The 12,874-nt window shown below is 47.4% G+C and overlaps 1 protein-coding gene across 9 annotated transcripts in view; it reads right to left on the reverse strand.

Annotated features, from left to right (window-relative positions):
* LOC103460343 (plectin) overlaps nt 1-12,874 on the reverse strand; it is an 81,856-nt gene that overhangs the window by 48,768 nt on the left and 20,214 nt on the right. The window contains exon 1 of one of the 9 annotated variants that reach the window (XM_081612186.1): nt 12,518-12,572. The exons of 6 other annotated variants lie outside the window; for them this stretch is intronic. In XM_081612186.1, coding sequence (XP_081468312.1) covers nt 12,518-12,557 — 40 coding nt within the window. In that variant the 5' untranslated portion in view covers nt 12,558-12,572. Of the gene's footprint in view, nt 1-3,133; nt 3,510-9,857; nt 10,031-12,517; nt 12,573-12,874 lie in introns of those variants that run through there. 2 more of the 9 variants (XM_081612182.1, XM_081612180.1) reach the window with 2 other exon arrangements.

A 12,874-nucleotide genomic window follows, 5' to 3' on the forward strand; every position in this document is an offset into this window, starting at 1 on the left:
ATTGTGTAACATTAAATCATGCTTGGCTGCAACTGTATCAATGGCAGCTCTTCTTCTATTCAGTGTTTGTTAGCTTCTGTTAGCTTCTTGGCGCAGCTCCTGCTAGTAGCTTCACCGCATCAGTTCAGCGTTACACCGACTGATGACGTTGCTGTTATTCACTTTGTCTGGTATTTTTGTACATATGTTTAGCCAGTTCTGTGATCATGTTAAGCAGCAACTTATATTAAAAAGAGTTTTATTGTCCATCTGGATGCTGCCTGCTTCCATGGAAGGACAACAGAAAATCGCTCTTGTAAACATGCAATTACTAAAATCACGATAACCTCACTTTGTATCCCTCTGAAAAATGAACCCATTTAAATAAAGAAATCCGATCTATGTTTTCGCATCCACCTGAATAATGTGTAGTTGCGCCACTGCGCAAAACTCTGAAACAGGAGAAGCGGGACATAAAACGGAGCGACGAACTAGATGTGAATTATGGCATAAAAACAGAGAATCTGATGCTGAACAGTGAAAAATCAACACATGATGTGAAACATGATGATTAGGAGGCGCAGCAGGTGATGAGTGAAGATTACTGATGGTTAATAAATTATAAAATAAATGTAGCAACAGGAAAGAAACTAAAGTGGACATAGCAATAAACCAAGAGAGGATAAAACTAATCAAAGGAAACTAAATGGAAATGAATGAAGAACAAAATGCAAGAATAAACTAAGAAACTAAAGTAAATACAGAGGAATAAACTGGTATGGCAAGACCTTTAGAGCAATAATTAATACAGAGACTGTATGGCAAGAATAAACAGACACTATTTCAGATAAAAGGTAAAACAATATTGTTGAAATATCATGGGGTTTGTTGAGACCATATCTAGTACTGAGAATAAATATATCTTACAGACCATAACAGTAAATAACTGATCACTTATTTATGTTTTAATTAGATTTGATATATTTATTTCTTCAATATTATTGTTCATGTCAGTGTTAATGTCATGAGGCTGATGACTCCATGACACTTTGACTCATTAGGATCTGAATAAGAACCAGATTTGTTCTTGGTCATTTCTGTCCATTAAAACTATTAATCTATAATCAATAGACGGTCTATATAAAGATATAATCCATGTTTCTGTCTCATATTTGTATTAAAAGGAACTTTAGTTTTTCCACTGAAAGCTCTGGTTTGAACAATAAATGCCACATGAAGTTTTATGGATGATGCTCTGATGTCCCATTCTCCTGAAGGCAGCACAGAGCTGCACCACCAGAAACCCTGAAGAGAAGAAGAGCTTTGATTAATGTAGTTACAGTTCTATCCATGTTTTAATGCTGCAGCTCAGTCGGTTGCTAATAGATCAGAGTTTAAACTGGCATGTTGAACATCTTTAATCTGGTCATTTAGTGGAAGATTTAACACTAGAAAATGGAAAAGAATAAGAATATATTCTCCACTCTGATTGGCTGTTAGGCCTACAGATTTTAACTTTAATGTTTATTACATTTTTTTTAGACGCCTGTGAAAATAATTTCTATTCTCATGATTTTTTGTTCTCTGGAAAATTATTTTGATGATAAATACAGAAACAAGCATAAAAATCAAAACATCTACAATAGTGATGGTTAATATTAATGATAAAATAATTGCTTTGGTGGGGGGGGGCTGGGCTGGGCTGAAACAGGTTGAGAAACACTGGTCTAACACCTGCCCCCCGGGGGGTCAGTATTTTCTGCTGCCTGTCCATTTGGCCGAGTGTCGGGGTCATGTTCAGGTCACAGTGAACCCACAACTATAGAATCGAAAAAACAACAAATAGAAAATTTCAATTAAAATAAATATCAATTATTTGCACTTCTGTTAAAGCCCCCAAGTCAAATTGTGCTCCAGGCCTCATTCAGCCTTGGACCGGCCCTGCATGGAGCTGGACCTGCTGCTGGACCTGCTGCATGAAGCTGGACCTGCTGCATGGAGCTGGACCTGCTGCATGGAGCTGGACCTGCTGCTGGACCTGCTGCATGGAGCTGGACCTGCTGCATGGAGCTGGACCTGCTGCTGGACCTGCTGCTGGACCTGCTGCATGGAGCTGGACCTGCTGCATGGAGCTGGACCTGCTGCTGGACCTGCTGCATGGAGCTGGACCTGCTGCTGGACCTGCTGCACGGCGCGTCGCTGCAGCAGCTGGATGGACAAACGGAGGCTTCGTTTTGTAGCCCTTCCATTCGGCGCCACCGACTGTTTTGAATCCTCTGATTGCAGAAACTGTTCAGATTTTCCAGGTTGAATCAAAAATCAATAATCATCTGAAGCAAACATTCAGCTTCTATTCTCCACAGATCTGGAACAAACTGAAAGAAAACTGAAAGCCGTCGAAACACTGAGCTCCTTTAATTGAAGGCTAAATTGATTCATAACTGGAATATTGATCAACATATTGGATCTGTATTGACGATATTGATCAGATATAGTTTGTTTTTATGAAGTAAATCTCTTTTGCAAGTGGAACCGCTCCTCTGCAGTCTGTGTTGCTGCGCCCTGAGGTCCCTCCCACAGCAGCTAACATACTGACGGCTCGGCGCGCTCCACATGACCACCATCGCTGCAGGAAAACGAAACTATGAAATGTGGAATAAATCATCGGCTCATCTGGAGATCGTTTGGTTTGCTGCAGATTGACTGCAGCAGTTACCATGGCAACCGGATGATTTACGACCCAGACCCATGCGCTCTCTGGCTCCCTCTGCTGGCCGAGCACACAGTGCAGATTACACATAATCTGGAATATTTACTATCATTCCTGCAGCCTCATCGGGAACATGTGGTTTCCATGGCAACAGCCACTGAAACACACACGCAGCAGAGTCCAGAGGCGGTTCTGGTCCAAAACGGCTTCATGACAGCAGCACCAGACCCTCTGCCAGGGTTCAAAGGTCAGACACTAAACCAGAAATAAAGACTTTCTTTAAACTTTGGAAGAAATTTAAAAGTCTAAAACTGAAAAGGTTTAACTGGTTCTGACCGGTTCTGGTCCATAAACAGGTTTCGTTAGCAGTTCGCTGGTTCCGTCCATCAGAACCAGATAAAGCGGACCCGTCCTGGCTCTCCGCCCCCCCGGACCCGGACCTACCTGCGCAGCACATCTGGCTGTACAGGTGGAAGCCCACGTCCTCGCACCGCATCTCGTGGATGAAGTCGGTCCGTCGGTACCGAAAGTCCCGCTGTAGGGCGGCGGGCCAGGCCGGTACCGCGGTCCGCACCGAGTCCTCCGCTGCCGCCATCCCGAGTGTGCGCGGCGGCGCGGCGCGTCAGGCTGCTGGAGCTGCTGGAGCCACCCCCCCCACCCTCCTGCGTGGATTGGACCGGCCCCGCAGGTTCTGCCCGTCCTTTCACGGGGCCAGGAGGACGGAGCGGAGCCGAGCCGTGTCGGGTTGCACTGAAGCCCGGCCCACCGAGCTCCTCCCTGGGACACAAGCCGCGCCGCGCCGCGCCGCGTGGAGGGAAACGCGGCGCGCGCGCGCGTACAAACTCCCACTACCACCCAGCCCGAGTTTTCCGAGCCTCTCCCGTGTTACACAACCGTCCGGAACCAGAACCCGGAGCAGACCTGCTTTTATTGTTCTGGGCCTGCGCAGTGCGGCCACAGATCAGCTCCTTCTGCGCATATTTTAGTCTCCAAACTGCCGCTAATAAACCCAGAAAGCCGCAGCAGCTGCGCGCCATAAATCACTCTGACAGAGCAGTGTTGTTCTCGCTGCTTTTTGCGCAACTTTGCGCCATAATTCACTCCGACTGACACATTCTGGCTGCGCAAAGCTGCGCGTTTCATCACTAGATCTGCGCAGCTTCTCTCTGAACTCTCTGCGCGTTTGCCGGTGACGCCGCGTTTCCACCATGTGCGGCGAAATGTCAGAAAAACATCCAGATGGAATGAAAATGAGCCGCGCCCCACATCTGGATCACAGAGGATCCATTCAGCAGCCTGATCTGCTCCCCGTCCAGAACCGATCAGCTGCATTCTGACCCAAAGATCCACTCTGGTTCTGGACCAGACGAAGCTCAGCTCTGGTTTATGATGGCTGGAAAAACTACAAGGAGACAAAATGCTTCCCAACCTGCGCCAGTCCGGATTGGCGCTCTAATCCGGGGAGATTAAGCTCAGCAGTGGCAGCAGGAGGGAATTGAACCCGACCCGGTTCTGATCCAAAGCGTCCTATAATGGACACTATCAAACTCTGTTAGCATCGGATCAGTAAATAATCTGGTACTGACTGACAACGCAGATCCAGGACCAGAACCAGAACGAGAACCAGAACCATGACCAGAACCAGATCCAAAACCAGAACCAGAACCAGGACCAGATCCAGATCCAGAACCAGAACCAGATCCAAAACCAGAACCAGGACCAGATCCAGATCCAAAACCAGATCCAAATCCAGGACCAGATCCAGATCCAGATCCAAAACAAGATCCAGAACCAGGACCAGATCCAGGACCAGATCCAGAACCAGAACCAGGACCAGAACCAGATCCAGAACCAGCCTAACAAGCAGCTTCCTGGCCGGATTAAAAACAATCCGACTTAATTCTGAGAACAACAAACATCCTGATCCTCAGAGACTTTAACACTAAACCATTAAAACCATTAAAACCATTAAAACCATTAAAACCAGTCTGGCTCTGGTCTAAACCATTACAGTCTGAATCTGTCACTGACTGACGCTGCAGGAAGCATCAGATGGTTCTGAGTTTCCCCCCAATGTATGATAAGCCTGGCAGCCCGCCATGCTTCAATAGGCTCCTCCTCCCCGCCAGGCTAAGCGTTGCTTGTTTTTAGGAAAATATTATTTATAAAACAATTTTTAAAAATCGCTTCATTTTTTTCTTTCTAAATCAAGTCGGATTGCAAATGTCTCTGTTGCTCTGAGCGTTTCACAGGCGGAGAAGATTTATTCCTAAAACATCATTTTATAGAAGTTTATAATTTACGCATTTAAAGCAGGACAGCGGACCAATCACAGCTGGAGCCTTTTGGCGTTGCCTCAGCCTGTTGCCTCAGCCCGTTGCCTCAGCCTGTTGCCTCAGCACGTTGCCTCAGCCTGTTGCCTCAGCACGTTGCCTCTTGACGTTGCCTCTTGACGTTGCCTCAGCCCGTTGCCTCAGCACGTTGCCTCTTGACGTTGCCTCTTGACGTTGCCTCAGCCCGTTGCCTCAGCCCGTTGCCTCTTGGCGTTGCCTCAGCACGTTGCCTCAGCCCGTTGCCTCTTGACGTTGCCTCAGCCCGTTGCCTCTTGGCGTTGCCTCAGCACGTTGCCTCAGCATGTTGCCTCTTGACGTTGCTTCTGCTTTATCTCTAAAGTTGACCTCAGCGCGGATCGCGCTCCTCCTCTCACTCAGACTGGACACAGGCTGACCTGATGGATATTTACATCAACTTCCTGTGAGGAATCACGATTCTGTGCAGAAATCACGGTAGGAGTCTAAACCCGGCCTGTTAGCTCTGGCTGAGCAGCTCTATGTGAACCACAGGAATAACTTGAAGTCGCCTTCAGAGGAGTTGAGGAGCGATGAGAATGATTTATCTTTGTGAACTAAGGATCATGCAGCGTTTCCATCTCACCTCGCTGCCCAGCGTGTGGCGCTGTCTGCCCTGTAAAGTTCATGTCTGTGTTCCTGGTTGGTCGGAGCGTTAGCAGCTAACGAACCAGCGCTAACCTCATCATGCAGGTTCAGGTGAGGAGCTTCAGCTTCGCCTCGTGGTCACGCATCACGCTGGTTTTATATTGTTCTATTATTATTTTTCCAGTTACACGATGCATCAAACCATATCAGATGCTAATAGCTAATGCGCGCGGCCGCGAGGTGATCTGAGAAACTCATCTCTGCTCAGTGCAGCAGGTTTAACTCATCCTGCAGGGCCGGTCCAAGGCTGATGGGGCCTGGGGCAGAATCTGACTGAGGGGCCCCATCAGCAGCTCTAACAGCTTCTGTGTTGGATTTAATCTGGGAGAGGAGGAGGAGATTAACTGGCCAACCGAAAAACCATCAGTTATAATCCAGATTACTAATTTATATTTGTGAACAAACAGCTCAAACTCAAAGATTAAACTCACAGCATCTGATTGTTGCTATGGTAACCATACATATTGTTCTTTGAACTTTTAGTAAACGTGCCAGCTAGTTAAAATCTTATATTTAAATGTTAAACCATTTAAAATCTTTTAATTTATGACAAAACCACTAAATCAAATTCAGCAGCATTGATCATCTCAATAAATAAATGTTACATTTATGTATCTGACTAGTTGTGGGTTTAGATATCATTTCATTGGAGATGCTTTCCATAAATTACCCAGTAATGTTTTACATTTCCTGTCAACTTAACATCTTTCATATAAAAACACTTGGACCGACCGCCGGGCCGATTCCTGGGGAACCTGTGACCAATTGGTAACTGGCTGCAGGTCGCAGGTCGCGCTGCGTTCCTGTGGATCAGCCTGAAGGTTTGTTGTGAACGTCTCCAGGAAACGCTCCTCACCTTCTGGCCATCATGTGACGATCCAGGAGCTTTTTATAAACCTGGCTCCACACTCAATCCCTTTTCCCTACTTTCACCCTCCACCCTGGAGCAAAGGCACCTTGTAGCTCCCGCTAGCAGCAGCTGACAGCTAGCAGCAGCTGACAGCTAGCAGCAGCTAACAGCTAGCAGCAGCTGACAGCTAGCGACAGCTAGCAGCAGCTAGAGCTGCAGGCAGACCTGGTGCAAATACAAACAAACCTGCGAGTGAGAGAAGAGAAAAAGCTGTGGCTCTGTGTTTGATCTGAAGAGCAGCTGGAGGCTCAAGACAGCAAACACCTGGATGTCATGCTAACATCATGCGAACGTCATGCTAATGTCATGCTGCTCTGCAGGGAGCTAGCACAATGTCAGGGCAGAAGCACCAGCAGGGACCTCAGAGCAGCAACTAGTGCTGCCGATCAAACTGGAAAAGGTTCTGAGAAGAAAACATCTCAGCAGCATCAGCCAGGGTCAGAGGTCAGAGTCTGAAGCTCAGAGAAACAACCAGAAACCTGTGATCCATCTCTGACTTTACAGGTTAAAGGTCAAGGTTAACTACAATGTTAGCTGGACTGACCCATAAAGTGCTAAGAGCTCCATTACAATACAATATTCAGCAGAAGCTAATGCTAAAGCGCTAACTTCAGCCATGTTGGCCACGTGAAAACATGCTTAGATATTAGGATTATAGATATTATATGCTTTAAAACAGTTTGTTTATGTTTTAAATAAAGTTATTAGGAGAAAAAAACAGAACCTGAGGAGAGGAAGTGGACCTGCTCTTCAAAATAAGAGCATGAATATAAACGTCTAACTCAGCGCCCGGCAACCCAAAAGGGTGAAGGAGCCATATTGGACAAAAAACAAAAACAAATTTGTCTGGAGCCGAAAAACTGAAAAGTCTTATAAAAGCCTGTTGTCATGGTGACCAAGTGATTCATGATTAAATGCTTATTTTCCTGCTGAGCCTCCAGGATGGATCGACGATCACCTTCTGTTTATGTTTCGCTGCTTTGATAAAATTAAACAAATGCAATAAAGAAAATAGATTATTGAGAAAGACGAGGAAAGATATTTTTCATTTTGGAAAAATTTGCTCCCAAATGCAGTTTGCATAACGACGATAACTCTTTGTAAATAATCACAACAAATCGGAACGTTCCTCTCATCTGTTCAGCAATAAAACAACCTGCAGTTATAGAAATAAAGACTTTTGAAAAGATATTAAATTTATACAGTTTAAAGTTGGATTTCTGTTCAAATGCCAAGCAGGTCAAACATCCTCTTCTGTTCTGACCTGCAGCCATCAGACAAAAAACACAATAATATCACTAATCACAAAAATCACTAATCAATTTATAAATACAACCAATTTATTACTATGTAATAATTACATGTTTAATGAGACTGGGAAGCTTCTCAACATTAAGGTCCAACTTTAATCTTTACGCTGTATTTTTTGGACTATTAGCCACTTTTCCCTCACGCTTTGAATCGTGGCTTTATGTGTATATATACATATTATATATATACACAGTGAGCTGCTCTCCAGTCTCTCTAGTCTCTGTTATTTCACAGCTTCTCTCTACAGACCAAACGTTCAGCTAATCCTTCTGTTTGGCAATGAATGCAAATGATTTGGTTCCTGGTTTGTAGAATCTCCCCTCAGCTCTTCATGCCCCCCGTCGGTTTGTTTACTGCCCCCTGCCTCTTGCCCCGCCCCGCTGAGAGAAACGTGACGGAAATGTTGAAATTTAATATTCTACACATTTTTATAGCATGTTAAGAATGATTGTGTTTGTCCTCCTACAGAAACCATATTAAAACAAAGAATATATAATTCCCACCCCATCTTTTTCTATTTCGAACATTTTTGAGAACGCTCCACAGAGCCACTAGGGCGGCGCTCTAGAGCGGGTTGCCGACCCGGTCGGTCCAACTGGTTGAAGAATTAACAGTCAGAAACCAAAATAATCAGATGCTGAACTTTGTCAACCTGAAAGGCGACAAAACAGTCAAGAGAATTAGCTCTAGAATGTATCTGGAAAAGTTAGCTTAAAGGAAGCTAAGTGCGCTAACCAATAGAGTTAGCAAAAAGTGCTCAGCTAAAAATTTGTTCCACTATTAGCACATAAGTGCTATAGTTGGTGCCCATCATGGCTACTTGGAGAGGTTGAAGGAGAAAGCCTCTGCTCTATACAAACAAGATGGCCGCCAGACCAATACTTCTGGAACAACAACCAACCAAACGGCAGATCAACACCTCATGCTAACTGTGTAGCATGGTGGTGGAGGGATGGTGATTTGGGCTCATTTTCACATTAGCGAACAGAACACCTGGATTTCTGTTACCAGGACGTTAGCAGAACCAGCAGGAAGTTAGCAGAACCAGCAGGAAGTTAGCAGAACCAGCAGGACGTCAGCAGAACCAGCAGGACGTTATCAGAACCAGCAGGACGTTAGCAGAACCAGCAGGAAGTTAGCAGAACCAGCAGGACGTTAGCAGAACCAGCAGGACGTTAGCAGAACCAGCAGGACGTTAGCAGAACCAGCAGGACGTTATCAGAACCAGCAGGACGTCAGCAGAACCAGCAGGACGTTATCAGAACCAGCAGGACGTTATCAGAACCAGCAGGACGTTAGCAGAACCAGCAGGACGTTAGCAGAACCAGCAGGACGTTATCAGAACCAGCAGGACGTTAGCAGAACCAGCAGGATGTTAGCAGAACCAGCAGGACGTTAGCAGAACCAGCAGGACGTTAGCAGAACCAGCAGGACGTTAGCAGAACCAGCAGGACGTTAGCAGAACCAGCAGGACGTTAGCAGAACCAGCAGGACGTTAGCAGAACCAGCAGGACGTTATCAGAACCAGCAGGACGTTAGCAGAACCAGCAGGATGTTAGCAGAACCAGCAGGATGTTAGCAGAACCAGCAGGATGTTAGCAGAACCAGCAGGACGTTATCAGGCTCTCTGTGTCCACAGCGATAAGCTGGATGTAAATTTCTGCACCTGCGGCTGCAGAGCCGCCAAACAGGTTCCTGCTTCACCTGAGCAGATTCACCTGGAGGGCGTTTCCTGCTGATGTTCGGAACACCTGGATTAAAGTCAGAGCAGCAACAGGTTGGGCCGGTGCGGCGACATGACAACAGAGAAGTAGGGTCAACCCAGACCCGAGCAGCGGAACCGGCATTTACAGGGTTAACATCTGAGGAGAACCGGAAGCCGAGGGGAGGGGGGGAGTGGGGGGGTGACCGCAGCAGAGGAGGAAGAGGAGGAAGAGGAGCAGCAGCTTACCTTCCCTCCGCCGCCACCAGCGCCAGACGGCGACCAGGCTGACGACGTGACCCAGAACCACCAGGGCCGGGAAGGCGGCGGGTCCGGCCGGCATCGGCCCGCGGTACGGAGGACGGAGCCGGACTGGGAGCACTGGGTGGGGGCAGCGGCGCTGAGGGTGTGGTGCCGTCCCGCACTTTGAAACCAAAAGCCAACTTCTCTCTGGCTTTAACTGCACGCTGCCGTCCCCCCTCCCCCCCCTGCTGCTGCCGCCGGCCCGGTGACTCAGTCCTTCCTCCCTCCTCCTCTTCCTCGCTAGTAAAACTGATCCGGCGCTCCAGGCGCGCAGCCTTGGAGCCAAAAATAAGGTTCAGTCTGTCTGGGTCCAGAGAGCGAACCGGGCCGGACCGACTGCTGCAGGCCATGTGCACCGGTTAATAATACATGAGACACACACACACACACACACACACACACACACCTACAGACACACCTACACACACACACACCTACACACACACACACCTACACACACACACCTACAGACACACACACACACACACACCTACAGACACACACACCTACAGACACACACACCTACACACACACACACACCTACAGACACACACACCTACAGACACACACACCTACAGACACACACACACCACACACACCTACACACACCTACACACACACACACCTACAGACACACACCTACAGACACACACACACACACACCTACACACACACCCTCCGGGCTGATAAGCCCAGGAATCCGCCTTAACGAGCCGCAGATGATCCAAATATTCCGACCAGAACCAGCATCCCGCCATCCCATAATAACCGCCGCTCACTCCGCTGCTAATTGCTTCCTTGTGTTCAGAACCAGAACCGTTCCTGAACCAGTCCTCACTGACGGCCGGTTCCGCTCAGAGGAGCCTTTGGACCGGTCCAGTTCTTCTCATTTACACCGTCAAAAACCAACAGCAGTAATTTTTTCATCCCGTCTGAGAAAAACCTGCCAGTTTATTTTCCGTCATTTTTCACGTTAATCCAACATGTAAAAGTCACTCAGCTAGCAGGCTAGCATGCTAAATGTGCTAGCTACATATTTAGGCACTTAGCTTGATGTCTGAATATTTAGTTAGCAGGCTAGCATGCTAAATGTGCTAGCTACATATTTAGGCACTTAGCTTGATGTCTGAATATTTAGTTAGCAGGCTAGCATGCTAAATGTGCTAGCTACATATTTAGGCACTTAGCTTGATGTCTGAATATTTAGTTAGCAGGCTAGCATGCTAAATGTGCTAGCTACATATTTAGGCACTTAGCTTGATGTCTGAATATTTAGTTAGCAGGCTAGCATGCTAAATATCGCTATCTATATGTGCTAGCTACATATTTAGCTTCTTGTAGCTACATATTTAGTTAGCAGGCTAGCTATCTCAATATTTAACTTGCTAGCTAAATATTACATACTTGGGTTGCTAATATGAGCTACATATCGAGTTAGGAAACTAAATAATTAGCTTTATAGCTAAAAATCTGTTTCAAGATAAATGTTGAGTTTTGAAAATGAAAACTTTTCTTCCATAACTGAATATTTAATTTTCAACCCGCTACATATTCAGCTGGTGAATGGATATATCTATGACATTTATGAACGAATGAATATGATTCTGGAAAATGAACATTTTATTTTCTCAGGCTAAATAAGCTGAAATGTTGTCGTCGCTTTTTGAACCGGGTCTGAACCGGGTCGGATGAACCATGGCTGGAAATGTCAGAAACCCGACACCAGCCATGTTGACGTCACGCCTCAGTGACCTCACAGGTCACATGACAGGTCACATGACAGGAAGACCCGCCCCCTTCGGGTCCATAGCCAATATTTACAGAAAATAACCAGGTGTCATAATTTATTACGTAGAATCCAAACGTTGGTTCTGACAGCCACTGAGAAACCCAGTGATCCAATGACCCCCCACATCACCATCCCTCCACCACCGTGCTGACAGCCTGACCTGACCTCTCTGGTCATTTCTGAGCCTCACCATCTGACCTCTGACCTTGGAATCAATCTGCTGGGGATTTACACTCCTAGGAAGTTTTAATGGACTTCAGAAGGTCTGGAGATGACCTTTGACCCCCCAGGTCATTGCTGATGTCTTCCCACCCCGGCGATGCAGAGCAGCAATCAGAAACTAATGATGTGATGGTTTGATACCGAGGAGGTTCTGGTTCTGGTTCTGGTTCTGGTTCTGGTTCCTCCTGTGCAGCCGGGCCGAGGCTCAGACAGGAAGCTGCAGAAAACTCCAGGAAAGAAAGCGTCTCTGAAGAGACGGGTGTTAAAATGTTCCAGTAAGTCTGAAATGCCAGCAGCAGGTGGGGGAGGGGGGAGCAGATGTGGAAAAACTGCGTGAGTGGGCGGAGCCCGGCCCACTCCCACTGCCAGGATCCCCACGGAAGCTCAGGATGTTTCAGGAAAAGATCCCAGATCCGAGTCGTCCAAGCAAACGACAAGAAGCAGAAAAAGAGCAGAGAACCGGGCCGGACCGGGCCGGACCGGACCGGACCGGACCGGACCGGGCCGAACCGGACCGGACCGAACCGACCCGGCTGGGACTGATGCAGGAGATGCAGGCTCCTCCCCAGCATGCGGCGGCTGCGGTCAGACCTACCGTCCGGCTTGGCGTGGCAGAAGCAGCAGCGCAGATCCATCGTCTCTCTGGAGGAAGCAGAACTGAGCCGGAGCCGCTCTGACCTCACGACATTGTTCGGATCAGAACCGAGGGGGGCGTGGAGGAGGGGGAGGGGGGGGGGGGCAGTTTTCCTCTGGAAACATTTTCTCTGATTCTCACGTGTGCTGAGCGCAGCTGGACCGGCGCCACGGCTTGAGCCACCCTGGGTCACATTTTCTTACAAAGAGCGGAAAACAGATTTAAAGCAGCAGCGTTCTGACACCAGAACCAGAACCAGAACCAGGGCAGGACGGGTTCTACCAGAAACTAAATGATTCTCAAAGCTCCTGGGTTTTG

This window comes from Poecilia reticulata, chromosome 11 (assembly GCF_904066995.2).
Source record: "Poecilia reticulata chromosome 11, P_reticulata-male-v2, whole genome shotgun sequence".
Lineage (NCBI taxonomy): Eukaryota > Metazoa > Chordata > Actinopteri > Cyprinodontiformes > Poeciliidae > Poecilia > Poecilia reticulata.